At 48.7% G+C, this 26,566-nt stretch overlaps 1 protein-coding gene and 1 long non-coding RNA gene across 2 annotated transcripts; one reads left to right on the plus strand and one right to left on the minus strand.

Moving 5' to 3' along the window:
• The first annotated feature begins 2 nt into the window (after window positions 1-2).
• On the plus strand, window positions 3-14,315 carry LOC103880233. The gene is made up of 3 exons (XR_641144.4): window positions 3-473; window positions 9,644-9,754; window positions 12,910-14,315. It is a non-coding gene; the product is annotated as an uncharacterized LOC103880233 (long non-coding RNA).
• Window positions 14,316-15,710: 1,395 nt separating this feature from the next.
• ZNF132 (zinc finger protein 132) lies at window positions 15,711-23,191 on the minus strand. Its single transcript, XM_003916262.5, has 3 exons — window positions 22,717-23,191; window positions 19,978-20,146; window positions 15,711-18,163 (listed from the first exon to the last, which is right to left on the minus strand). The coding sequence occupies exons 1-3, from the start codon at window positions 22,777-22,779 to the stop codon at window positions 16,272-16,274; spliced, it is 2,124 nt and encodes a 707-aa protein (XP_003916311.2). The 5' UTR covers window positions 22,780-23,191; the 3' UTR covers window positions 15,711-16,271.
• Window positions 23,192-26,566: the final 3,375 nt, after the last annotated feature.

A 26,566-nucleotide genomic window follows, 5' to 3' on the forward strand; every position in this document is an offset into this window, starting at 1 on the left:
ACACCACTGCACTCCAGCCTGGGCAACACAGTGAGACTCCATCTCAAAAAAAAAAAAAAAAAAAATGAGATTCTGATCCCTGTACTTGGAGAAATTGTTGAGAATAGAATCAGGCACTATCACCATAAGTTGAGGGAATGGCTCTTGTGGGGGTGGTCTCTTGAGTTTTTTCTGCCTCAGTGGGGATGGCAGGATGACAGAAAATAGCTCTAATCAAGGTTGGCCTAATTTGTTTTGGCCCCTGAGTCCTCCAGGGAAAGACTTGTAGCCTGGATGTCAGGCTTTTTTTTTGTAGGTCCAGAGCTCACCTTGAGGAAGGGAATAGTTGGTGAGAGATCTTCTGTATGTTTATGGACAGAAAAAGTTGCGTTCTTTGTTCCCAGGGAATGTTCCAGAACTTCCAGCATTAGTCAGAAGGAGCTATTTCCATTTTCAGCTCAGAAGCCATATTCTCCAAAATCTGGAACATGGAGGTAAGTTCTAGACTGACTGTAAAACCCTTAGGGGCCTGCTGGGTAGAGTAATCTGAGTATAGTAAGTGGGCATAGAAATAGTGAAGCAGTGTGGAGTGAAGTGTCTGGTAAACAAGAGGGCTTGAGCCAGTTCTAAAGACGCATCCACAAATGTTCCAGCAACTGAGGTTTCATGGAGTGAGGGCACCAGAACTCAGCAATTGCAGACCTGTTATTTGTAGCAAGCTCACTGTCAGCAAATAATTTACAGACTTTATGGATTCTCATATACTCTCTGGGCTGTTCTCTTCTCAGGGCCATTATCCTGAGACTGAAGGATTCTGTAGTCGTGGGATGTGCCTTTTCTGACCTGGCCAGTACTCCCGGTGTCTCTGGATGCTCTGGCCTTTTCCACTGTCAAGTTTTTGCAGTCACAGCGTCAGGGCTCTCCCTCTAGGGCTCAAGGGAGACAGGTGGGGTAACCAAAGTATGGATCCAGATCTTGGGGTTTATGGGGCCTTTTCCAAGTCTTGCTCTGTCACACAGCCTGGAGTGCAGTGGTGTGATCACGACTCACTGCACCTTTGACTTCTGGGACTCAAGTGATCCTTCTACCTCAGCCTCCTGAGTAGCAGAGACTACAGGTGCATGCCACCATACCCAGCTAATTAAAAAAAAAAATCGTTTTAGGCTGGGCGTGGTGGCCCACGCATGTAATCCTAGCACTTTGGGAGGCCAAGGTGGGCAGATCACTTTAGGTCAGGAGATCGAAACCAGCCTGGCCAACATGGTGAAACCCTGTCTCTACTAAAAATACAAAAAAATTAACAGGGCATGGTGGTGGGCACCTGTAACCCCAGCTACTTGGGAGGCTGAGGCAGGAGAATTGCTTGAACCTGGGAGGCAGAGGTTGCAGTGAGCCAACATTGCACCACTGCACTCCAGCCTGGGCAACAGAGCAAGAATCTGTCTCAAAAAAAAAAATTTTTTTTGGTCGGGGGGTCAGGATTAGTGGCTTATGCCTGTAATGCCGGCACTCTGGGAGACTGAGGTGGGAGGATCGCTTGAGCCGAGAAGTTCATGACAAGCCTGGGCAACACGGCAAGACCCCATCTCTTTTTTTTTTTTTTTAAGAGATAAGGTTTTGCCATGTGCTCAGGCTGATCTTGAACTCTTGGGCTCAAGTGATCTTCCAGCCTCAGACTCCCAAAGTGCTGGGTTTACAGGTGTGACACTGTTCCTGGCTTATACCCAGTTTTTTTGTTGTTGTTGTTGTTTTTGTTTTTTTTTTGAGATGGAGTCTCACTCTGTTGCCCAGGCTGGAGTGCAGTGGCGCGATCTCAGCACACTGCAACCTCTGCCTCCTGGGGTCAAGCGATTCTCCTACCTCAGCCTCCCAAGTAGCTGAGATGATAGGCACCTGCCACCGTGCCTGGCTAATTTTGGTATTTTTAGTAGAGACGGGATTTCACCATGCTGGCCAGGCTGGTCGCGAACTCCTGACCTTGTGATCTGCCCACCTCAGCCTCCCAAAGTGCTGGGATTACAGGCGTAAGCCACCACGCCCAGCCTATATACCCACTCTTAAAGACATACAAGATGCTAAATGTTATTCAGAATGGGCTAGAAAATGGGTGGTAACTTCCGGGTGTTGCCAAGGCAATGGCAAACTGCCATGGCAATGACGGACCTGTCTTGTGGGGAAGTGCTTTCAGCCTCTTGCTGATTTCAGCGTCTTCAACCTGCTCTGGAGTAGAGTTCCATCTGCCTCCTCCCTCAGCTTCACAAAAATCCATTGAGGGAGGAATTACCTTCATTTTCCATTGCTTCCCCACTTCCCCAGCCTGTGCACTCAGACTGGCTGCTGGATAGGATATTGATCACCTTGCTGCCTATGGAAATCTCAGTGCTGGCTGGCGCGGTGGCTCACGCCTGTTATCCCAGCACTGTGGGAGGCCGAGGCGGGTGGATCACGAGGTCAGGAGATTGAGACCATCCTGGCTAACACGGTGAAACCCCATCTCTACTAAAAATGCAAAATATTAGCCGGGTGTGGTGGTGGGCACCTGTAGTCCCAGCTGCTCGGGAGCCTGAGGCAGGAGAATGGCGTGAACCCAGGAGGTGGAGCTTGCAGTGAGCCGAGATCGTGCCACTGCACTCCACCCTGGGTGACTAAGCAAGACTCCATCTCCAAAAAAGAAAAAAAAGAAATCTCAGTGCTGCTTTTTTAGGGTGAATGGATGCCAATTCAAATTGTTAAGTTTGTTTTTTTTTTTTTTTGAGACGGAGTCTCCCCATCGCCCAGGCTGGAGTGCAGTGGCGCAGTCTCAGCTCCCAGGTTCAAGTGATTCTCTTGCCTCAGCCTCCCGAGTAGCTGGGATTACAGGCGTGTGGCTCCATACCGGCTAATTTTTGTATTTTTAGTAAAGACGGGGTTTCACCATGTTGGTCAGGCTGGTCTCAAACTCCTGACCTCGTGATCCGCCCACTTTGGCCTCACGAAGTGCTGGGGGATTACAGGTGTGAGCCACTGCGCCCAGCTGTGTAATTTTAAAAATGTAATTTATAAAAGCATAAAATTATGAAATACTTAGAAATAAATTTGACAGAATTATGCAAGACGTGTACACTGAAAACTACAAAACGTTGCTGAGAGAGGCTGATTGAAGAACACCTAAGTAAATGAGGACGTTTACCATGTCCATGAACTGGAAGTCTCAATATGTTAATCCTCCCCAAGCTGATTTGCAGATTCAATGCAGTCCCAATAAAAATGTCACTAGGTTTTGTTTTGGTTTTGACTCGCTCTGTAACCAGAGCCAGAGTGCAGTGGTGCAATCTTGTCTCACTGCAACCTCTGCCTCCCAGGTTCAAACAATTCTCCTGCCTCAGCCCCTCACGTAGCTGGGCCTACAGGTGCGCACCACCACGCCTGGCTAATTTTTGTATTTTTAGTAGAGACTGGGTCTCACCATGTTGGCCAGGCTGGTCTCGAACTCCTCACCTCAAGTGATTTGCCCACCTCGGCTTCCCAAAGTGCTGGGATTACAGGTGTGAGCCACTGTTGGCTTTCTTAAAAACAGAAATATACTTGCTAATTCTAAAATTCACATGGAAATGCAGAGGACCAAACAACTTTAAAATGAATAAAGAATTTATATAGCATGATTTCAAGACTTACTACAGAGCTACAGTTAAAAAAAAAAAAAAAAAAAGACAAATTAAGTAGAACCGAATCTAGAAATAGACACACATAGATCATCAATTGATTTTAGAGAGAGCAGCAGAGGTAATTCAGTGGAGGAAAGTATAGTCTTTTCAACACAGAGTGCTGGAACAATTGGATAGCCGTACTCCAACAGAAGCAAAGAAAACAGAATGGAAACCTTGATCCTTAAATCACACCGCATTAAAAATTAAATTGAGGCCGGGCGCGGTGGCTCAAGCCTGTAATCCCAGCACTTTGGGAGGCCGAGACGGGCGGATCACGAGGTCAGGAGGTCAGAACCATCCTGGCTAACAGTGAAACCCACGTCTCACAGGCGGATCACAAGGTCCAGGAGATGAGGGCTGTCTAGCTAACACGGTGAAACCCGTCTACTAAAAATACAAAAACTAGCCCGGACGCGATGGACTGAGCGCCTGTAGTCCCAGCTACCAAGGGAGGCTGAGGCAGGAGGAGAATGGCGTGAACCGGGCCGGAGCTGCAGTGAGCTGAGATCCGGCCACTGCACACTCCCAGCCTGGGGCGGCAGGCGAGACTCCGTCTCAAAAAAAAAAAAAAAAGAAACCCGTCTCTATTAGAAATACAAAAAACTAGCCGGAGAGGCCCGAGGTGGGGCAGCCTGTAGTCCCAGGAGGAGCTGAGGCGGGAGAATGGCGTGGTTTCCGGGAGGCGGGGCTTGCAGTGAGCTGAGGATCCGGCCTGCACGCCTGGGCGGCGGGCGAGAATTCGTCTCAAAAAAAAAAAAAATTAAGTGGAGGGCCAAGATGGCTGAATAGAGGCATCCGGCAATTGCCTCTTCCACAAAGAGGCAACGAAATAGCGAAATAGCGAGGAGATTAGCACATTTTGAGTACAGTACCTAAGAGAAAACGATGGAATTCAGCAGAGAAGTGACAGGAAACACCTGAGGTACAGAAGAAGGACGTTAGAATCCAACTTGGCTGGGAGAGGCTCCCCAGTGCAGGGAAAGGGAAAGTGAGACATCCTCAGTGGTCCAAGTTCCTACCATGGTCTCCAGCCATCCCAGTCACAAGAGATCCCCTTCATCTTTTTTTTTTTTTTTTTTTTTTTTCTGGAGGGCAGTGGTGTGATTTCAGTTCACTGCAAACTTCCCTTCCCGGGTTCAAACAATTCTCGTACCTCAGCCTCCCAAGTAGCTGGGATTACAGGTGCCCACCACTATGCCTGGCTAATGTTTGCATTTTTAGTAGAGACGGGGTTTCACCATGTTGGCCAGGCTGGTCTCGAACACCTGACCCCAATTGATCCACCCGCCTCCGCCTCCCAAAGTGCTGGGATTACAGGTGTGAGCCACTGCACCTGGCCAGATCTCCTTAATCTTCACAGCCCCTGAGACTAGCATAGGGATTTGTCTAGAGTTTGCATAATGACATTATTCCATACAGGGAGCTCATGTGGTGTCCCGCCTCCCCCCACGCCCCACCCCTTTCACTGCTGGACCTAAGGTCAGATGCTGCACGGCCATAATTGAGAGACCAGACTGTATCGTGCCTTGGGACCCAACGACCCTGCATCTACACAACCCTGGAGCCCCTCTGACATCCCCCTACATCCATCTTTAAGGCTGCAGTGGCTGTACAGGGGTTGGACCCAGCAGTGTGGTCGGGTCCCCTGCACTCTAGCACGAAACAATGTTCCACATCCAAGGCAGTGTAGTTCCCCTGGAGGTTGCCCCGGGGACAAGGGGAGCCAAAGTGTGTACTCCCTAGAGCCTGAGAGCTGCTTGCCTGGGGCTGCTGCCACCAACAGCAACCCTACTCCCCTCCCAGTATCAGGGCCACCACACACTTGCACACACCCTGAGGACAGGTTCTCCCTGGCACAGATGCCAGCAGTGGTGGACAGGGAAGCACCGGTGATTCCTAGGACTCCAGGCAGTGTGCTTGAGTGGTATCCACACTGCCTGGGGCCCTAGAGATCGCCCTTCCCTGTCCTCCACTGCTGGCATCTATGCACTCTTCCTGGGGGCCTGAGGATTTGCCCACTCAGTCTGTTGCCACCACCAGCACCCTCCCATACCTGCCACCTGGGGTTCTGGAGGCTGGTCAGCCCTGCCTGTTGTAGACAATAGTAATGCCTGTGCATGCTGCCTGGGAACTTGAGGATTGTCCCGCCACTGGTGCCATTGCCCATGCCACACATGCTTCCTAGGGGCCCAAGGACCTTGTTTGGCCCACCTCTGCCACTGCCAGCACCTGAGCAAGCCACCTGTAGGCCTAAGAATTAGCCTGCCTGATTTCACCTGTAAAGACACATAAAGACCGACAGTAACACGATGGAAAAAAGTACTCCATGCAGATAGAAAATGGAGTAAAATGGAGCGAGAGGAACTAATAAAACCTACTTTAAGTCAAGAGGCCTGGTGTGATGGTACACACCTAAATTCCCAGCACTTTGGAGGCTTAGGTGAGAAGATTACTTGAAGCCAGGAATTAGACCAGCCTGGGCAACATAGTGAGACCCTTGTCTCTACAAAAAGAAAAGAAAAAGACAGTGAACATCATTACAAATGATAAAGAGATCAACTTAGCAGGAGGATATAACAATTCTCAATATATATGTACCCAACACAGGAGGACCCAGATATATAAAGCAAATATTCTATCTAAAGAGAGAGGTAGACCCTGATACAGTAATAGGAACTTTAATGCTCCACTGTCAGCATTAGATAGATCATCTAGATAGGAAATTAATGAACACTGGATTTATTTTTTTATTATTATTATTATTTTTTGAGACAGAGTCTCGCTCTGTCGCTCAGGCTGGAGTGCAGTGGCGTGATCTTGGCTCACTGGAAGCTCCGCATGCTGGGTTCCCATCATTCTCCTGCCTCAGTCTCCCGAGTAGCTGGGACTACAGGCACCTGCCACCACGCCTGTAGTCCCAGCTACTTGGTAGGCTGAGGCAGGAGAATGGCTTGACTCAGAGAGACTGATTGCAGAACACCTAAGTAAATGAGGACATTTACCATGTTCATGAACTGGAAGTCTCAATATGTTCAACAAGAGTGAACCTCAGTCTCAAAAGAACAAAACAAAACAAACAACAACAACAAACAAGCAAAAGGAAAAGGAAAAACACATGTTGGGAGAAAATATTTGCTAAATATATTTGACATCTTTTATCTCAAATATATAAATAACACAAGTCGATTATAAGTTGATAATCATCCCAAGTTAAAAATGGGCAAAAGATCTGAACAAACATTCTTTGAAAGAAGATATATGGTTATCGAATAAACACTTGAAAAGTTCATGGCCGGGCGCGGTGGCTCAAGCCTGTAATCCCAGCACTTTGGGAGGCCGAGATGGGCGGATCACAAGGTCAGGAGATCGAGGCCATCCTGGCTAACACGGTGAAACCCCGTCTCTACTAAGAAATACAAAAAACTAGCCGGGCGAGGTGGCGGGCGCCTGTAGTCCCAGCTACTCGGGAGGCTGAGGCCGGAGAATGGCGTGAACCCGGGAGGTGGAGCTTGCAGTGAGCTGAGATCCGGCCACTGCACTCCAGCCTGCGCGACAGAGCGAGACTCCGTCTCAAATAAAAAAAAAAAAAAAAAAAGAAAAGTTCAATATCACTAGTCATTCAGGAAATGCAAATTTAAACTATGATGAGATACCACTACACATTTATTAGAATTATTAAAATGAAAAAGACAAACATACAAAAATATGGCAAGAATGTGGAGCAACTAGAACTCTCAGTGAGTTCTAATATAAGTGTCGTAGTTTTTTTGAAAACAGTTTGACAGTTCTTAAAATGTTAAACATAACATAAAAGCTGGGTATGGTGGAGTGCACTGGTAGTCCCAGCTACATTGGGCGGGAGGATCTGTTGAGCCCAGGAGCTCAAGTCCAGCCTGGGCAACATAGCCAGACCCCATCTCAAAACAAAAAAAACAATTAAACATACACCTACCATATACCCCCAAAATTCCACTTCTAGGTATCTACCCAAGATAGTTCAAAGGATACATTCACACAAGGACTTGTACACAAATGTTTACAGCGGCTTCATTTGAGATAGTCAAAAGTTAGAAACAATTTGGCCAGGCGCTGTGGCTCATGGCTATAATCCCACCACTTTGGGAGGCCAAGGCAGGTGGATCATGAGGTCAGGAGTTTCAGGCCAGCATGGCCAACGTGGCGAAACCCTATCTTTACTAAAACTACAAAAAAATTAGCCAGGCATGGTGGCGTGTGCCTGTAGTTCCAGCTACTCAGGAGGCTGAGGCAGGGGAGTTGCTTGAACCCGGGAAGCGGAGCTTGCAGTGAGCCAAGATGGAGCCATTGCACTCCAGCCTGGATGACAGAGCAAGACTGTCTCAAAAAAAAAAAAAAAAAAAAAAAAAATGGGGTCTTGCTCTGTCGCCCAGGCTGGTCTTAAACTCCTGGGCTCAAGTGATCCTCCTGCCTTTGCCTACCAAAGTGCTGGGATTACAGGCGTGAGCCATCGCGCCTGACCAAATCTCTTTTCTTTATAAACTGTCTAGACTTAGATATTTCTTTTCTTTCTTTCATTTTTATTTATTTTTTTGAGACAGAATTTTGCTCTTATGGCCCAGGCTGGAGTGCAATGCTGTGATCTCAGCTCACTGCAACTCTGCCTCCTGGGTTCAAGCATTTCTCCTGCCTCAGCCTCCCAAGTAACTAGGATTACAATCGCTGCCACCATGCCCGGCTAATTTTTTGTATTTTTAGTAGAGACGTGGTTTCACCATGTTGGCCAGGCTGATCTCGAACTCCCAACCTCAGGTGATCCACCTGCCTCGGCCTCCCAAAGTGCTGGGATTACAGGCATGAGCCACTGTGCCCAGCCTGATATATTTCTTTATAGTAACACAAAAACGGCCGGGTGCGGTGGCTCAAGCCTGTAATCCCAGCACTTTGGGAGGCCGAGACGGGCGGATCACGAGGTCAGGAGATCGAGACCATCCTGGCTAACACGGTGAAACCCCGTCTCTACTAAAAAAATACAAAAAATTAGCCGGGCGAGTTGGCGGGCGCCTGTAGTCCCAGCTACTCGGGAGACTGAGGCAGGAGAATGGCCTAAACCCGGGAGGCGGAGCTTGCAGTGAGCTGAGATCCGGCCACTGCACTCCAGCCTGGGGACAGAGCGAGACTCTGTCCCAAAAAAAAAAAAAAAAAAAGTAACACAAAAACAGCCTAATGCAAAGGTCACATGGTAGGTAGGATTTAGTAAGAAAGAGAGCTGGGATTTCAAGGCAGGTGAACTGGGTCTAATGTTTCCACTGTTTACTCACCTCTCCCTACCTCTAGATTTCCACCCTCCCATGTTGAAATCTCTTGGTTATAAATTTTCACTTGTGTTCCTTTCTGGGATCACCTTCTTGAATCACAGTGGTGTCTATTTTCATACCCATTGAGGGAATAGTGATTCCTTGAGGGTTACAAGGTCTGCAGATCGATGAGTTCTTGGCATTTTGGAAAGGCCAGAGACTGGTAGCTCTGAGTCACTGGTTGTCAGGCCGTGCCTCCCTCATCACACAATCGAAGCTTGGCTGACTTCACTGAGTGCCAAAAGCAGGCTGGGGCTGGGGGTAGAGGATCTGGGTTTCACAAGAGGCCAGTCTGGAAATGTCAATATTGGGGTCCAAGGTGAGAGGATGGCATGGTAGGACAACATTGTCTGCCATCCGGGTATAATGGCTGAAGCTCTGGTTAGTGGGTGTGGCCTAAGGGGAATGTAGTGATTCCCACTGTAGGTGTAAAGGGCTTCATATTGATGGAGAGCTTTCTGTGTTGACCGAAATTCTGGTGACACTACGAGACAGATTTCATGAATTTATAGAAGAGACAACTGAAACTTGGGAGTCTGTGCCCCAGATCACATAATTTGTTAGCAGTAGGAGTCCAAGTTGAGCCAAGCCAGAGAAGGTTACTGAGTGTTTTGGCACCCTTGGCCTTAATCTGCTACTCTTCAGATTTCACAGCCCTCATGTTCCGGATAGTTCACTCAAAGCTTGGGAGTTGGAGATGAGGCAATCAACAGATGCTGACACCAGCATGGAGGAGAGATTGCGGCTGATCTGGAGGTATGATTGGGAGAGGTTGAGAAGCCTTTCAAGGGTGTCCCTGATGTGGGAGGGCACAAGCAAAGGCCCAGGGGCATGGAACTGCCCAGTAGATTCCAGAAGAGAACTACCATTGCATACAGCGGAGTGTACAATAACAGGGTAGTCAGTACACTGCATCAAGGGGCTGAAGGCAACTACCTTTTGGGTTGAGCATAGTCTGAAAACAGTGGAACCACTGCATCCCACAAAAGCTGGTAACCTGGACAGCTCAAAGATCAGAGCCATCAGGACTTTGCCTGGAATACTCTGGCGTTATTGGCAAACATGTCTCTCTCTTCCCCTAACAGGTTGGGTGCCGTATACTGAGACCCAGTCGGAGATCAGAAGGCAGGTTCAGTAGAAACACATAGGACTCTACTCATGTTTTAGGAACCTTTTTTTCCCTTTTTTATTTTTATTTTTTATTATTTTTTTGAGACAGAGTTTCACTCTTGTTGCCCAGGCTAGAGTGCAATGACGCGATCTCAGCTCACCACAACCTCCACCTCCCAGGCTCAAGCAATTCTCCTGCCTCCTGAGTAGCTGGGATTACAGGCATGTGCCACTGTGCCTGGCTTTTTTTTTTTTTTTTAAAGTAGAGACAGGGTTTCTCCATATTAGGCTGGTCTCAAACTCCCAACCTCAGGTGATCCACCTGTGTCGGCCTCCCAAAGTGCTGGGATTACAGGCGTGAGTTACCGTGCCCGGACCTTTTTTCCCTGTTTTAGAAACAAGGTCTCATTCTGTTGCCCAGGCTGGAGTGCAGTGGTGCAAACATAGCTCACTGCAGTCTTGAACTCCTGGGATCCAGTGATCCTCCTACCTCAGTCTCCCAAGTAGCTGGGAACAGGCATGCCACCATCATGCCCAGCACCATCTTATCAGATCTAATCCTGGCCACTCACACAGAGGACTGAGCTCTGATGATGTGTCTACCCTAACTTTATTAGCTTAGAAGCCTGAGCCCCATGTGGCTCAACTGACCTTTAATTCTGATCCCACATGCGTCTTCCATATTGGAGACATTACACTCAGGAAGGCAGGCCCAAGCAGGGTAGGGATCCCCCAGACACCTCACTGTGCTGGGGAGTATTTGAGAAGCCCTGCTGTAAACTCTGCTAACTGCAAAACTGTTGTGGCTTCTGCTCACAATGTGGTTATCATTGTCCACCCCCTCAGGGGCTTCTGGGAGAGATGGCAGCTGCAGTGGCCTCTGATCCATCATACAGTATGGATGGACACCACAGGCCAAAGATTCTCATGTCAGAGGATTTCTGGTCTTTTCTCCCCTAGGCCTCAGGAGGACCCAGGGAAATATCTAAAGCCAACCTATAGTTTTGGTGAACTGAGTTTGCATTGAAATGTTTTTGGAAATGATTTTCAACATTTATAAAATCACATGCCACATAAAAATCTGAATATTTGGCTCTTCTTGGAAAAGCAGGAGATATGGGAAATCTGTACTGACTCCACCATATTGTTTCCCCACCCCTTAAGAGGGACAGACCTGCTTGGTGGCCACCAGAAGTGGAATGATGAAGGCCACGGCCATGTGAGTCTCAAGAAACCCTGGCTACTCACATAAGCCCCTCCAGACCATGGTTTCCATCTTCTCTGTCTGGAGGTTCCTACCTGTGCAGGGATGGCCATGAGATGAACAGCCCAGGGAGTCCACAGGAAATCCACAAAACATTTATTTGAATTTCAGCTATGAGTGACACATAGGTCTGCATGTCCTGAGAAGTTCTATACACCCTTATCTCACTTGGCCATAGTCATTGGAAGTTTCTGATATGCCCTTAGAACAGACATGTCCCCTCTTGTCTACCACAGTCTTCTCCACACTGTTTTTGTACCAATGATAGTTTCCACATAGCCCTGGCAGGTCTGAACCAGTTATACCTGCCTACTGAGCTCTATATTTCATGAGTCATGAGCCATGGGCAGGTACTGGGAGACATAGCTAGTAAAGTAGGACATGCACTGGGAACAGAGGACCAAATTTTTGCTGTGGAGGTTCTCAAAGAAACTACCCCATTCTTCAGAGCCAGCTCTGGGTCCACAGGTGACCCTTGGTGTCTAAACCACAAGATTCAGTCTGAGCCTGTCAGTTTTTCACAGGAGGCCTTAGGGCAACAAGGCAAATTCAACCAAAACTGGACTGAGTGTTCTTCCTGCCCATGCGGCTGTTTGAGACACTCAGTGCCCCCTACAAAAGCTGTTCTTTTTATTAGGATGAATTGTTTCAACTCAACTCGCCACCTCTGATGCAAGTGGCTAAACATTAAGGCCTTTATTATCTCAGTGAGAGACAGGCAGATCCAGGACTGGGTGATTGAGATTAAACAAATCATTCCCAAGTGTCACATGTAGATGCAAACAATGTGTCCACGAAGAGAAACCTTTTCTTTCTCTTTTTTTTTTTTGAGACGGAGTCTCGCTCTGTCACCCAGGCTGGAGTGCAGTGGTGCAATCTTGGCTCACTGCAAACCCTGCCTCCCGGGTTCGCACCATTCTCCTGCTCAGCCTTCCAAGTAGCTGGGACTACAGGCGCCCACCACCACGCCCAGCTAATTTTTTGTATTTTTAGTAGAGACGGGGTTTCACCATGTTAGCCAGAATGGTCTCAATCTCCTGAGCTCATGATCTGCCTGCCCTGGCCTCCCAAAGTGCTGGAATTATAGGCGTGAGCCACCATGCCCAGGCAAGAAGCCTTTTCTGGAAAGCTCCAGAAGACACCAGCTCAGATCTTAGCAAGAACTGTGTCATACCAAAATCTAAAGCCATCAGTGGGAAAGAAAATGAGGGTACTCAAAGGGCTCAGACTATATGAAATTCTCTCTAGAGAATGGAAAGGTAGGCTGCCTTCCCTTAGCACAGTGGGGGAGACTGACACATCATGAGATCTTGCCAGATGGCAGAGATGAGACAGTGTGGCAGGCAGTTTTTGACATGGCTTCCAATGATCTCTGCCCTGTGGTATTCATGCTCTTGTGTAATCCTCTCCCCTTGACTGTGGGCTGGAGCAAGTGACTTGCTTCTAACAAATAAAACATAGCAAAGATGGTGGGATCTCACTTCCATTATTAGATTACAAATAATTGACTTGTTGGTATTCTCCATTGCATTATCAGCTTGCAAGCTTTGATCCACAAGCTGCCATTTTGGAGAGGCCCATGTGGCAGAGAACTGGAGGAGGTCTCAGACCAACAGACAGGCCCTCAGTCCAGCAGCCCACAGAAAAAACCTGAATGCTGCCAATTATGTGAGTTTGCTTGGAAGCAGAGCCTTCCCCAGGCAAGCCTTCAGATGACCACACCCCCCAGGTGACATCTTGATGTTAGCCTTGTGAGAAACCCTGAAGAGGAGTCAGTTAGCTGCACCAAAGTTTCTGACCTACAGAGACTGTGAGATAATAACTATTGTTTTAAGCCACTAGGTTTTGAGTAATTTGTTACACAGCAATAGGTAACTAATACGGATGGTTTCTGCAATAGCAGTAATACAGTGCTGCCTAAGATTCTGGGAGCTGCGGCTTTCCCACATTTGTTGCCCATAACTCTGTCGTGAATTCTCTGGTGATTTTTCTTTAAAGGGGGTGTCTACAGCTGAAGGCTTTCCCATTTTCACTGCACTTGTAATGCCTTTTCCCCACAGGTACTTTATATTGCTTTCTCACACAGGAGAGGTGACCAAAGACAATCCCACATTCCTTACATGCGGGGGTTTTCTCTATTGTGAATTTTTTGGTTATAGATAAGGATTGATTTCTTCTTGAGGGTCTTTTTTCATACCAAGTGTTTAAAGATTTCTCTTCAGTGTGGGTTCTTAGGTGGTGGAAGAGGGCAAAAGTCTTCATGTCTTCCCATAGCCACTGCTCTTGAAGGGCTTCTCCCTATCATGGCCTGCCTGGTGTTATCTGATGTTGGAGCTGTGTGGCAGGATCTTCCCACTCAACTTTTCATGGCTTCCCTGTGCCATGAGTGCTCTGGTGATGGAGAAAGGAAGGCATTTCCATATTCTCTTTTGAGCTTCTCACTATTCGGGTACTCCAGTGCCAGAAGTGGGTAGTTACCCTGGAAAGCCTTTACAAATGCCTGGTCCTTGAGTCCTCTCACTTATGAATCCTGCTGTGCATGAACTGAAAAGTGCTCTTTACAAATGAGACTATGAGCCATGTCACATCTGAAAAGGTGGTCTCCACCATAAATGGTCTGTTGTTGGTGAAAAGTTTGATCCACTACTCTGTGTGGTTTCTATCTGGAGTATACTGCCTAATGTTCAGCCAGGAGTACAATCTTTGGCAGGGCAAGGGTGCCATGGTCAGGGTGAGGAACGACCAGTCATGGAGTACTGGTCCTGTCACATACCCCACTGCTGAGCCTGTTAGGCGACATTCACATGGGCAGGGAGAACAGAGGGATCTAGGACAGCTGGCAGTGACTACTGAAACTGCTGTTCAGTGATGTGAGCCCAGGCCACTCTTTTCTTTTTTTTTTTTTTTTTAAAGGAAAGAAGTTTAATTGACTCACAGTTCTGCATGATTGGGAAGGCCTCAGGAAACTTACAATCATGGCAGAAGGTGAAGGGGAAGAAAGGCACCTTATTCCCAGGGTGGCAGGAAAGACTGAGAGCAAGCAGGGGAAATGCCAGATGATTATAAGGCCATCAGATCTTGTGAGACTCACTTCCTATCCTGAGAATAGCACGGGATCCAATCACTTTCCCCTGGGTCCCTCCCACAACACGTGGAGATTATAGGAAATACAATTCAAAATGAGATTTTGGGTGGGGACATAGCCAAACCACACTATCTGTCAAAGAACTTGGGTCTCCCATTTATTTATTTATTTATTTTTTCTTTCACTCTTTTCTTTTTTAGAGATGGGGCCTTGCTATGTTGTCCAGGATGGACTCAACCTCCTGGGCTCAAGAGATCCTCCTGCCTCAGCCTCTCAAGCAGCTAGGACTATAGGTGTGCACCACTGCACCTGGCCAGGCCTCTCCTTTATGGGGACTCCTGTTCACATCCCAGCCAGTGCTCTCATGAGTACTTCCTTGTATGGGGGAGGTCAAAGAAACAGCAACAACTCACATGTGATGATGATGAAATTGCATGGTAAATAAGCTTTTTAAAATAGGTGCTAAACACCATATTCTGCAAGGTTCCAAATCTCAATCTCCTTCTAAAATACTAGCTCTGTCAACTGTGTTAAACGCCCCCATTTGCCTGTGCCCACTCTGTTGGCCAGCAAGACTGTGAAGGCATGAAGTGTGTGTTAGTGACCAGAAACCCTGGCCAGACTACAAAAAACACTTTCCTGGACGTCAGGCTATTGCTTCTCTCAGTCCCCAGTTCCTACCTGGGGAGTGATGGGTGCCAAGATACAGTTTGAGAGAAGTGAATGTAAACAATATTGCATTTATCTGCTTTAACTATAGCAAAAACTTTAACATGGCAAATACAAAGGTCTGCAGCTCTGCAGTTGTTCTGCACACCCTCACCCTGCAGAGTCCCAGTTGATGGGGAACTACGGCTGCTTCTTTGTCCATGATGGCATGTGCCCTAGTTCACCACAGTCTCCCCAAATTCCTAGTTATTACCTCACATCCAGTGTTTCTCTATGCACAGAGTCCTCCCTGGACCCCTCTAGGTCTTTGCCTTGGTGACCCTGTGACACATTAGTGTTGTAGACGGATTTATTTTTCCTCAGGGTAAGCTCTGGGCCCTGTGGTAACTGAAACATAGGCCACTACGTTCAATCCAGAGCCTTTCAGTCTTTCACATAGCAATGCAAAGTAGGCTACAACAGGACAGAGCAACTACCTGCTCTTCTACTGTGCCCTCAGGCAGATTTTGTGCCCTGAAAAGGCACTCCCCACTCTATCCATTCATTTTCTCAACCTACCCCAACAGAACCCCTAAGATTAAAGGTGACCTGATCAATAAGGTCTTTATTATCACGCGTATGGTGCAGACAAGGTAGGTGATTCCAGTGGCAGGTGATTTGTGGTCTCAATGGACACATCTTAGGGGTTAAACACAGACTTGACTACATCCACGAGGAATGTGCATCTTCCTGAGCTCAAATTAGATTTCCCTCAAGGCCCCTCGGCCAGCATGCATTCAGTTCACTGCCTAACCCTCTCAGAAGCAATGGGAATTAAACCATTCCAGTGAGCTGAGGACAGTCCTGAATCCCTACAGGACAGGTGAAGGGAGGCTCAGGGTACTGTTTTCCCCAAGCCAGAGGACAGGACTGCTGCAAATTTTTGGATCCAGGCAAGATGGAAAGTGGCCATGGCTTCTGCCTTATGCTGCATGGGTGAGACGGCCCTGCAAAGGTTCCTGGGCTGGTCAGAAACAGGGTAGCTTCTGAAGGCTTTTCCACATTAGTAGTACATGTAGGTAATTTTTCTGGTATGGGGATACTGCTGCATAAAGTTTGACTTGGCTGAAGATTTTCTCATGAAGACCACTTCCATAAGGCTCTACTCAAATATGAATCTTTTTATGCTGAGCAAGGTTACAAAGATGGCTGAAGAGTTTCCCACACTGGCTACACTCATAAGTCCTTTCTCTGGTGTGAACTTTCTGGTGCCGAACAAGTGTAGATCTTTCACTAAAGGCTTTTCCACACTGGATGCATTCATAGGGCCTTTCTTGTGTGTGAACTCTCTGATGACGAACCAGGTGGGAGTTACTGCTAAAGGCTCTCCCACATTCACTGCATTCATAAGGCCTTTCTCCAGTGTGAACTCTCCAATGACAAATAAGGCTAGATTTTCGGCTAAAGAATTTCCCACATTCACTGCACTTATAAGGCTTTTCTCCAGTATGAACTTTCTGATGCTTAATGAGAATGGAGTTTTGGCTAAAGAATTTCCCACATTCATTGCACTCATAAGGCCTTTCTTTTGTGTGAACTCTCCAGTGTTCAATGAGAGTGGAGCTGTGAGCGAAGGCTTTCCCACACTCACTACACTCATAAGGCTTTTCTCCAGTGTGAATTCTCCAGTGCTGGATCAGGCTGGAGCTGCGGCTGAAGGATTTCCTACATTCGCTGCACTCATAAGGCCTTTGCCCAGTATGTACTTTCTGGTGCTGGATGAGTGTGGAGCTATTACCGAAGGCTTTACCACAATCACTGCATTCAAAAGGCCGTTCTCCAGTGTGAACTTTCTGATGTCGAAGGAGATGGGAGCTTTGGCTGAAGTCTCTTCCACATTCACTGCACTCAAAAGGCCGTTCTCCAGTGTGAACTTTCTGGTGCTGAGCAAGGTTGGAGTTATTGTTAAAAGCTCTTCCACACTCACTGCATTCATACGGTCTTTCTCCAGTGTGAACTCTCCAGTGCTGAATGAGAGCAGAGCTTCGGCTGAAAGATTTACCACATTGACTGCACTCATAAGGTCTTACCTGTGTGTGAACTTTCTGGTGCCGAAGGAAATTGGAGCTTTGGCTGAAGGCTCTTCCACATTTCAGGCACTCAAAAGGCCTTTCTCCAGTGTGAACTTTCTCATGCCGAATGAGGTGTGATCTGTTACTGAAGGCTTTCCCACATTCACTGCACTCATAAGGTCTTTCTCCTGAGTGACTTCTCTGATGATGAACAAATGTGAGTTTGTGATTGAAGGTTTTCCCACACGCAATGCACTCATAATATCTTACTTCAGTGTGAAATTTCTGGTGCTTCCTCAGCTTAGATGGGTGACTAAAGGCCTTCCCACACTCCTTACACACATTGGGTATTTCCGCAGTGTGAAATTTTTGATTACCAAGGGTTGATTTCTCCTCTAAGAAATTTCCACCTGTTGGGCATGCAAATGGTGTCTCTTCAGAGTGAGTTCTCAGATGGCTGAAGAGAGTGGAGCTCTTCAGGAAGGCTTTTCCACAGTTACTGCACTTGAAGAGTTTCTGTGTGGTACAGACTTCTGGAAGCTGCCCAAGATTGGAATACGGCTTCTGCCCGCTGTCAACAGCTTGAAGCTGGAGGAGGTCCCGGCTATCCAGGATGACCTTCCCACCTTCCCTGCAAGTGAAGGGGTTCTCTGACAGATGGACTTTAGAGCTCTTCATAAGTGCATCCCTGTCCTTGTACCATCTGAAGGGCTTCCCTCCACTATGCTCCTTCTGGTGCTGGTGAAGATTTGCATTCAGCCAAAAGTCTCTCCCACATACTCCACATGGGTGGGGTTTCTCCTCACAGTGTGTTCCCTGATGCTCAGCCAGGTACAAAATGTCTTTCACGAATGGCCCACACATGTCACAGGAGTTAGCTTTCTTGGTGGAAGAATCTGCATTGGGGATCCTGACTGGTAACACCTCTTCTACAGAAATATTCTGCTTGGGATGGGCCTCCTCACCCTCTACTCCATGCCAACAACCTGAAAATACAGAAATGCCAGTTAACTAACTATTCTACTTGGTGGGAATGGGTGACTTCATTAGAAATGTTACCCAGGAATTCACACTCAAGAAGAGGTCCCAGGGATTGCTGATAGGCCAACAGGGCCATCAGGGTGAGGAAGGGCCCACTACTATTGGCAGGATAGGGACCAGCCAAGCAACAGAATAAGGGAGACCTCCCCAGGGGCAAGGACACAGAAGTGCGTCAAAGGACTTAGACATTTCTGTAAAAGAAGATATATACACACATGGCCAATAAGCATATGAAAAGAAGTTCAGCATCCTTAATCATGAGGAGTATGCAAACCAAAACCACAATGAGATATCACTTCACACTCACTAACATAGCTAAAATAATAATAAAAAAATAAACAACAATACATTAAGATGAAGTAGAAAAACTGGAGCACTTATACACTCCAGATAGGGATGTGAAATGGTGCAGCCAATTTGGAAAATAGTTTGACAAGTCTGCTCCTACAGAGCTACACAAGAGAACTAAAAACACATCCACACAAAAATGTGTACAAGACTGTTCATAGCAGTATTTTTTAAAAACTGAGATAGGGTCTTGCTACATTGCCCAGGTTGGTCTCAAACCTCTGGGCTCAAGTGATCCTCCTGCCTCAGCCTCCTGAGTAGCCGGATTATAGGCACCTCGCCCAGCTTCTATAGTAGCATTTTTTTCTAACACCTAAAAAATGGAAACAAGCTGAATGCTCATCAACTGATAAATGGATAAACAAACTGTAGTCCATCTACACACTGGAATATTTGGCTGTAAAAAAGAACGAAATACTGATACATGCTACAACACTGATGAACTTCAAAAACATGCTAAGAGAAAGCCAGTCACAGAAAAACATAGTATTCTATAAAATGTCTAGGAAACGTAAATCTATATAGTCAGAAAGTAGATTAGTGGTTGCCTAGGACCGGAAGGAAAGGGATAAGGAAAGATGGGGAGTGACAGCTAATGGGACTGCTAATGAGACCTATAGTTTCTCTTTAGGTGATGAAAACATGCTAAAACTACATTATAGCAATGATTATACCATGTGAAAACATACAGAAATCACTAAACTGTGTACTTGAAAAGGTGAATTGTATGATTTATCTTAATAAAGCTGTTTTTAAAAAATATCTCATTGAGGGCTGGGCGCGGTGGCTCACACCTGTAATCCCAGCACTTTGGGAGGCCGAGGCAGGTGGATCAAGAGGTCAGGAGATCGAGACCATCCTGGCTGACACAGTGAAACCCCGTCTCTACTAAAAATGCAAAAAAATTAGCCGGGTGTGGTGCTGGTGCCTGTAGTCCCAGCCACTTGGGAGGCTGAGGCAGGAGAATGGCATGAACCTGGGAGCTGGAGCTTGCAGTGAGCCGAGATCACGCCACTGCACTGCAGCCTGGGCAATAGAGCTAGAGTTCATCTAAAAAAAAAAAAAAATCCCACTGGAGACAGAGACAAAATCTGGGCATGGCTTCATACTGGGTAACCCAACCAGGGATTGGTGAAGCTCAGTGGGATCTGTTAGGCAGACTGGAGATGTCTGATCCCCAACCTTTGCCTCCACAAGGCTTCTGGGCAACAGCTATTAGGAAAGCTCATGAGGCTGCTCAGAGAGCGATAGGAGAAGTACACACAGCAGAGTCTCAGCACCCCAGCACCTACAACAGGAAACCTGAGAAGGAAGCAGTACCCGTGATCTGGCTTTGGGATGAACAGAGCTTTCTATGAGGAAAAGACACAGGGCATAAGCTGGTCATCACCATGCTGGGACAGGGTATTACCAAGTGAGGTCACGAGCTTGAGGTTTTCCAGCATCACACTGTGGTACAAGTGCCTCTGGGCTGCATCAAGGAGCTCCCACTCCTCCTGGGAGAAATATACAGCCACATCTTCAAAGGTTACCAGGCTCTTCAATGTGGGGACAGCTGAGCCACAGGGCCAAGAGGTATGCTGACAAAGAAACAAACAATTGGTCAAATGGAAATATGCAGGCCCTTGCCGTGTGGCCCTTGCCGTGTGACTCGGAATCCTGCCACATCTACCACTAACATCTCTTTTTCTTATGATCCTCTCAGTCCATCCACTACTCACCCATCCGCAGCTTATCTTCTTCCTCAGGGCCCCCGCCTAACATGCCCTGGAATTAATGGTGCCCCTCTCTCCTAGTAGTCCCACTGGTCACTGTATCCAGGCCAATCCAACCTAGAGGAACAACAGGCAGGTGGGCAGATGGATGCTGCCTCCTCCCTCCTGCTGGTCAATTTTCCTTGTGACTTCTGGCTCATACCTCCCAAACATAAGAAAATTTGGGCTTCCCTTTCTCTTAAGACTCTTGTACCAGGGCCATGGGCCCAATGGTTCACATTCCCTCACCTTTACATGTGACTCCTCAGACCATACAGTTCTTATATTTCCACCTCCTCCCTGTTCACACTGTAGGTATTCTCCCTAGTATCTCACCATGCACATAGCATACCTGACAGACGCAACCAGGATCCAATCCTGGTCCAAGCCAACAACAGAGCTCCAAAAACCCCACTGCCAGAGGCAGCCATAGCCCCTCAAGTCAATGCCTCTCGTCCTTTCCCTATTTCTTCAACCATCAGCTGCCCAGAACCATAAGCAGATCTCAAATATCTCTTTCCTCTTATATCTCTGCCTTTGTATGTGTTGTCTCCTCCCCAGTCATAGCTGTCCTTGCTCTTCCTAACACTCAAATCCAAGACCCACTGGCCCCCACCTTGGCTTGGGGACTCAGCTTAGGCTGATCCTTTCTGATCCTGCCACTACACCAGCCTGACAAAAACCCCAGGACCCTACTTAAGAGGAGGTAACATGCCCTGACCACAAGAAGGACGGCCATGACAATGTAGTGAGCTGTAGAGAGATAAATCAACCTAAACCAAAGCCCAACTCTCATCCTACTTCTGCCGCTATGCTTCATTTTTGTCCTAGACCTACTCCCTGTTTAGGAGGCTCGGCCACTATCTTGAACCCAACCCACAACTGCACGCAGTGTCCACCAACAAGCATCCATCCCTTGGATGTTTCCAGCCTAAACCCGACGTAATTTCATAATCGCATGTTTAGGGGTCTACTTGGCAACTCAATTTGGTAGTGTCTGGGACATCTTAAATACAACAAAATCCAACTCTTTATCTTCCCCCTGAAATCTACTCCTCACACCAACTTCCACATCTGAAAGATCTAAGGTCAATTTTTTTTTTTTTTTTTTTTTTTTTTGAGATGAAGTCTCGCTCTGTCACCCAGGCTGGAGTGCAGTGGCGTGGTCTCGGTTCACTGCAAGCTCCGCCTCCCGGGTTCATGCCATTCTCCTGCCTCAGCCTCCCAAGTAGCTGGGACTACAGGCACCTGCCACCACGCCTGGCAAATTTTTTGTATTTTTAGTGGAGAAAGGGTTTCACAGTGTTAGCCAGGATGGTCTTGATCTCCTGACCTCGTGATCCGCCCGCCTCGGCCTCCCAAAGTGCTGGGATTACAGGCGCGAGCCACTGGGCCTGGAAACCTTTTTTTGTTTTTTTTGTTTTTTTTAAAACAGAGTCTCGCTGTCGTTCAGACTGGAGCGCAGTGGCATGATCTCAGCTCACTGCAACTTCCATCTCCCAGATTCAAACGATTCTTCTGCCTCAGTCTCCCAAGTTGCTGGGATTACAGGCACGCACTACCATGCCTAGGCTAATTTTTTTGTATTTTTAGTAGAGACGGGGTTTCACCATGTTGGCCAGGCTGGTCTTGAACTCCTGACCTCAAGTGATCCGGCCACCTCGGCCTCCCAAAGTGCTGGGATTACAGGTGTGAGCCACTGCGCTCAGCCTAAAGTCAATCTTAACATTTCACTCTCTTTCACTGTCCCACATCCGGTAATCTATGGCCCAATTTGGGCAGATTCAGAAGCCAACCATCTGTCCTACCTCCATGGGCACCCCTCTGTCCAGCTACCCAAAGCACACATCTGGACCACGTCTGTCAGCTCCTCACTGGCCTTCCTGCTCCACCCTCACCATCCCTCCAGTCTGCTGCCCACTAGGCATCTATAGGGAGTCTGTTAAGACTGGAGTCAGAGCACCTCCTTCCTTTGCTCCAAACTTTCCATGGCTCCCACCACCATCAGAATACAGGCCCAGCTCCTCAGGCTGCCATTCCAGGCCTAACTCTGGTTTCCCTGCTCTGTTTCCACCAGACTAAATGGAGACCTGCAGTCCCTGGAATGCTTCCATTTCATCACAACCAAGCAAGGTGCACATGCTGGTCCCTGTGCCTGGGACAGCCTTCCAGATCTCATTCCACAGGATTCCAGAAATGGGAATCCCTCGATATAACGCCTGGCCTGGATTCAGGATGGTAAGGGTAAGTGACTCCCAGGGCAGGAGTCCCAAGACCCACGTGTGAGGACAGGACACGGCCAAGAGCCGCAGGACACCAACATCCCCTCTATCTGGGCTTCAGGATCCTAAGGGCCGGAATCCCAGCGGGTGAGGGCCTGGGGCACCTCCACTCACCTGCGCCGGGCCCATCAGCGACGCTGGCAACCCCATTGGAACCTGTGGGCTGGGCAGGGCCATACTAGGAGGCGCTAGGGCTAGCCCTGCCGCTCAGCCGAACCCTCACACTTCCACTGAGTGGCGCGAACGCTGGGTGACGGTCGCACTCAGGACCTGTCTTCCCTAATACAAAATGCGCGCAAGGCCTCCGGGCACCGCAGGGAGGAAGGCTGGGGATGGAGACCCCTGAGACGCGTGGCGCTGGCTCCACTTTCGGGAACACCTTGGCTCATAAAAGCATAGTAATTAGCCGGGGGTTATGGTGCGTGCGAAGGCGCGTTGTCGGTCCCTGCACCCACTCCCGCGCCCTTGTTTGGCTCCAGAGGCCTCCTGTAGCCCAACCCACCAGCCGCAAAATGAGGACCGCAATGGCGGCGCCGGAAGTCCCGCCCCTCAATGCCGGCTCTGACTTGCTCCTGGTCCGAGCCTTCATTGGCTCAAGGCTCCCCGCCGACTATGACGCTATTTTTCCTGTGCCCGTCACGCTGCCGCTAGGCCGTTGCCAAGGTGATTGAGGAAAGGCGTTTATCGCGTCGCCGCTCACGCAACGGAAACTACATTATCCAGAAGGACCCTCGCCGTGCCTCAGGGCTGGCCATTGGCAGCCCAGGAGAAGGGCACTTCCGGGCGGGGTGGAAGACGCGGGCCAATCAGTCTGCAAGCGGGACTTCTGTCGTCGTCCTCGGACCGTCACTTTGGCATTTCTCGATTTTGTCTGCATCTGAAGGGACCGCGTTGTCAGGCGAGGGACGGAATCTTGGAGGCTCCCTGGGCCCGTGAAAACAGGAGTGAGGAAGGCACGAGAGTCGGGGAAGTTCCGCCTCCGTGACATATAAGCGCCCCTACCGCGGCGAATATCGCCCCCCGAGCCCCAGTGTTCCCCCCGGCCGTAGATAAAGCCGGCCCAGTGGGACCCTCAGGTCGCATCGCGCGGAGGTGTCCGCGGCTCCCGGGAGTGGTCGCCCTTGGCGTTGTGTCGGCTTTAAGGAGCGCGAGGCCGAGGCCAAGAAAAGCCACGCGTTGGGAGGTCTTGACCCAGCGTGCGCCCGGCTGCAGGCTTGGAGCGTGTGCCAAGGGTCTCCTGGCACCCACTCGGCTGGACTCAGCACCATTGCCCTAAGTCTCCAATTGAGAAGTACCTTCCCCAGGTCCTCTGCAGCCCCACCAAACAGTGTGGAGCGTTCACAGGTTGGGGGGGTCACCATTTCAGAATCCAGTTTGTTGAGACGTGGAGGGTACAGGAGGAGGGATCTGCATATGCGAAGACTTGGACGTGAGACTGACCTGAGCGTTCAGGAAGGATCTCGTGCCCCCTCAGCAGTGAGTGGAGAGTGTAAGAGGAGTCCTGCCTCTCCTGGCACACTGAGGGCGCTGGGAGCCATGAAAGGTGTTGGACAGAAAAGGGATGGACATGACCTGACTTAGAATTTGGAAAGTATTCCAGTGGCTGCTGAATGAACACACTACTGGAGAAGGTGGTTGTAGCGGGGCTGGAAGCAGGGAGACTGTGGGGAGGTTATTGCAGTATTGTTCCAGACTTATGATAGTGGCCTGTCCAGAACGGAAGCAAGAGAGATGGGAGAAGTGATCAGATTCCCAATAGATCTTCAAGATAGAGCTAATGGAATTTTTTGCTACGTTAGATAAGTGGAATAAGCATGAGTAGGGGTGAAGGACCATCCCAAGTAGTTAGGAAGAATTAGGATGCCTCCTGTGGAGAATAGAGGTTGGCAGTTGGCAGGAGGAGGACGTTTCTTGGAAGATTAGTGATGGATTTTGTAGTTATAGGGTCTGAATTGTCTGGAGGCCTGTGAGTGGAGGAGTCAAATGGGCCTCTGGATGTATAGTATTCTGGTGTGGTTTCCGGACCTCCAGACTGCATTATGTTGGTGGCCTGGACCAGGGAAGGGCCTGAGGATAGGATTTGGAAAGGGGGGTTTTAGTTTGGAGTTACAGATGGGCCCTCGCGGTGAAGTGTTGAGACTAAGGACCAGTGGCTAGGGCTCATGCCCAGTGCTTAGATCACATCTGTCTGCCCATTGACTTGGTGTTGCAGGGCTTAGTGACCTTTAAGGGCAGGGTCAGTACATCTTCCAAAAATGTGGGGCTCCTTAGTGAGGTCCAGGGGGGCTTCTATAGTGACGTGATGCTACAGAGCTTTGTATTCCTGTGCTCACTAGGTAAGGCTACTGTGTCTTCTCTTTCCCCTACACATGAAATCTAGGTTTTCCTCCGCCTTTCCCTTGTTCCCTGTGGGAGGTGCTGCTGGCCCTGGCACTGGCCAGTGTTCTGCTACTTATCCCTGGCTGCTTCATAAACCCCCACACCTTCTGCCCTGGGACCTTGACAACCTTGTGAAGCTGCAGTGACGGCCCCTGCACCCACTCCCTCGCCCTTGTCCGGCTCCGGAGGTCTCCTGTAGCCCAACCCACCAGCCGGAAAATGAGGACCACTATGGCGGTGCCGGAAGTCCCGCCCCTCAACGCCGGCCTGGAATCATAAGTCTCAAAACCTGTGTAGCATATCACATGCAGCTGGGTCGTTTCCTGGCTAGGTTACGCTGTCAGGATCTGTCACTTTTCTGTCCCTTCTGCCACATCCCCTTACTCTAGTAGAAGTTTTCTGGCAGCTGTCCCTTGCGAGTCCCAGTGGGCACTGACATGGTCATTGATGGTGGGGTCACTGAGCATTGACTTTGTGAGGTTCAGTTCTTCCCAGTTATATACCTGCACAGGTGATCTTCGCCTACCGTGGTTTGTCATGCGGTGGATCACCTTGACGTGGGCTGCCTTCTCACAAACCACTTGATCAGAGCTCTATAGGATCACTGCCGCCACCCGTGCCGTGTGATCACCTAACTAGAACTAATGAAGAGACCTGGCTGGTGGACAGGGTGGCTTGAATTAGGCCATGGACAGAGAGGCCCCATGGTGCACCAGTTCTGTTGAATGGAAGACAGCTGTAGGAGAGCTGTTGGCAGTGCCCTGGTGGCTCACCTGGTACCTGAGTTGTGCCCTCTGTTGTCCTGGCACCAGGATGTATAGCCATGCCCTTTTTTTGTTTGTTTGTTTGTTTTTTGAGACAAGAGTTTCACTCTTGTTGCCCAGGCTGGAGTGCAATGGCATGATCTCGGCTCACTGCAACCTCCACTTCCCGGGTTCAAGCAATTCCCCTGCCTCAGCCTCCCGAGTAGCTGGGATTACAGGCATGCACCACCACACCTGGCTAATTTTGTATTTTTAGTAGAGACGGGGTTTCTCCATGTTGGTTAGGCTGGTCTCGAACTCCTGACCTCAGGTGATCTGCCCACTTCAGCCTCCCAAAGTGCTGGGATTACAGGCGTGAGCCACCGTGCCTGGCCAGCCGTGCCTTTTAAAAAAATTTTCCTGACGTTTTTCTGACACTCTATCCTACTTTCCCCTGACTCCTGTTCCCTGGATGGCCTCCTCTCTGTCTTCCAAGACTCATTCTTTCCCCTTCTCCCCTCCTCCCCTCCAATGGCCAGATCTCCTACCATTGGCCTCCCTGTAATGTGTCTTGAACTGATAATGTATCTTTAAATAGTTGTTATCTGCGCATGGTGGCTCATACCTATAGTCCCACCTACTTGGGATGCTGAGGCAGGAGGAGCGCTTGAGTCCAGGAGTTTGAGTCCAGCTTGGGCAACAAAGTGAGATCCTATCTCTAAAATAAATAGAACATAAATACATAGTTTTTGAAAACCCGTTCTTCCATGAGACTGGCTTGTTCCATTTGAGGAGTGTAGGCATAGGTGTCAATGGTTCAAGACCTGGGCTTCGCTCACTGC

Source organism: Papio anubis, chromosome 20 (genome assembly GCF_008728515.1).
Source record: "Papio anubis isolate 15944 chromosome 20, Panubis1.0, whole genome shotgun sequence".
Classification (NCBI taxonomy): domain Eukaryota; kingdom Metazoa; phylum Chordata; class Mammalia; order Primates; family Cercopithecidae; genus Papio; species Papio anubis.

Excerpts from the sequence above, each read along its gene's own strand:
- ZNF132 (XM_003916262.5), bottom strand. The coding sequence starts at position 22,779 with ATGGCCCTGCCCAGCCCACAGGTTCCAATGGGGTTGCCAGCGTCGCTG. Across the intron at positions 20,147-22,716 it reads CGCTGATGGGCCCGGCGCAG|CATACCTCTTGGCCCTGTGG; the intron begins GTGAGTGGAGGT and ends TTTCTTTGTCAG. Across the intron at positions 18,164-19,977 it reads CAAGCTCGTGACCTCACTTG|GTTGTTGGCATGGAGTAGAG; the intron begins GTAATACCCTGT and ends CTGTATTTTCAG.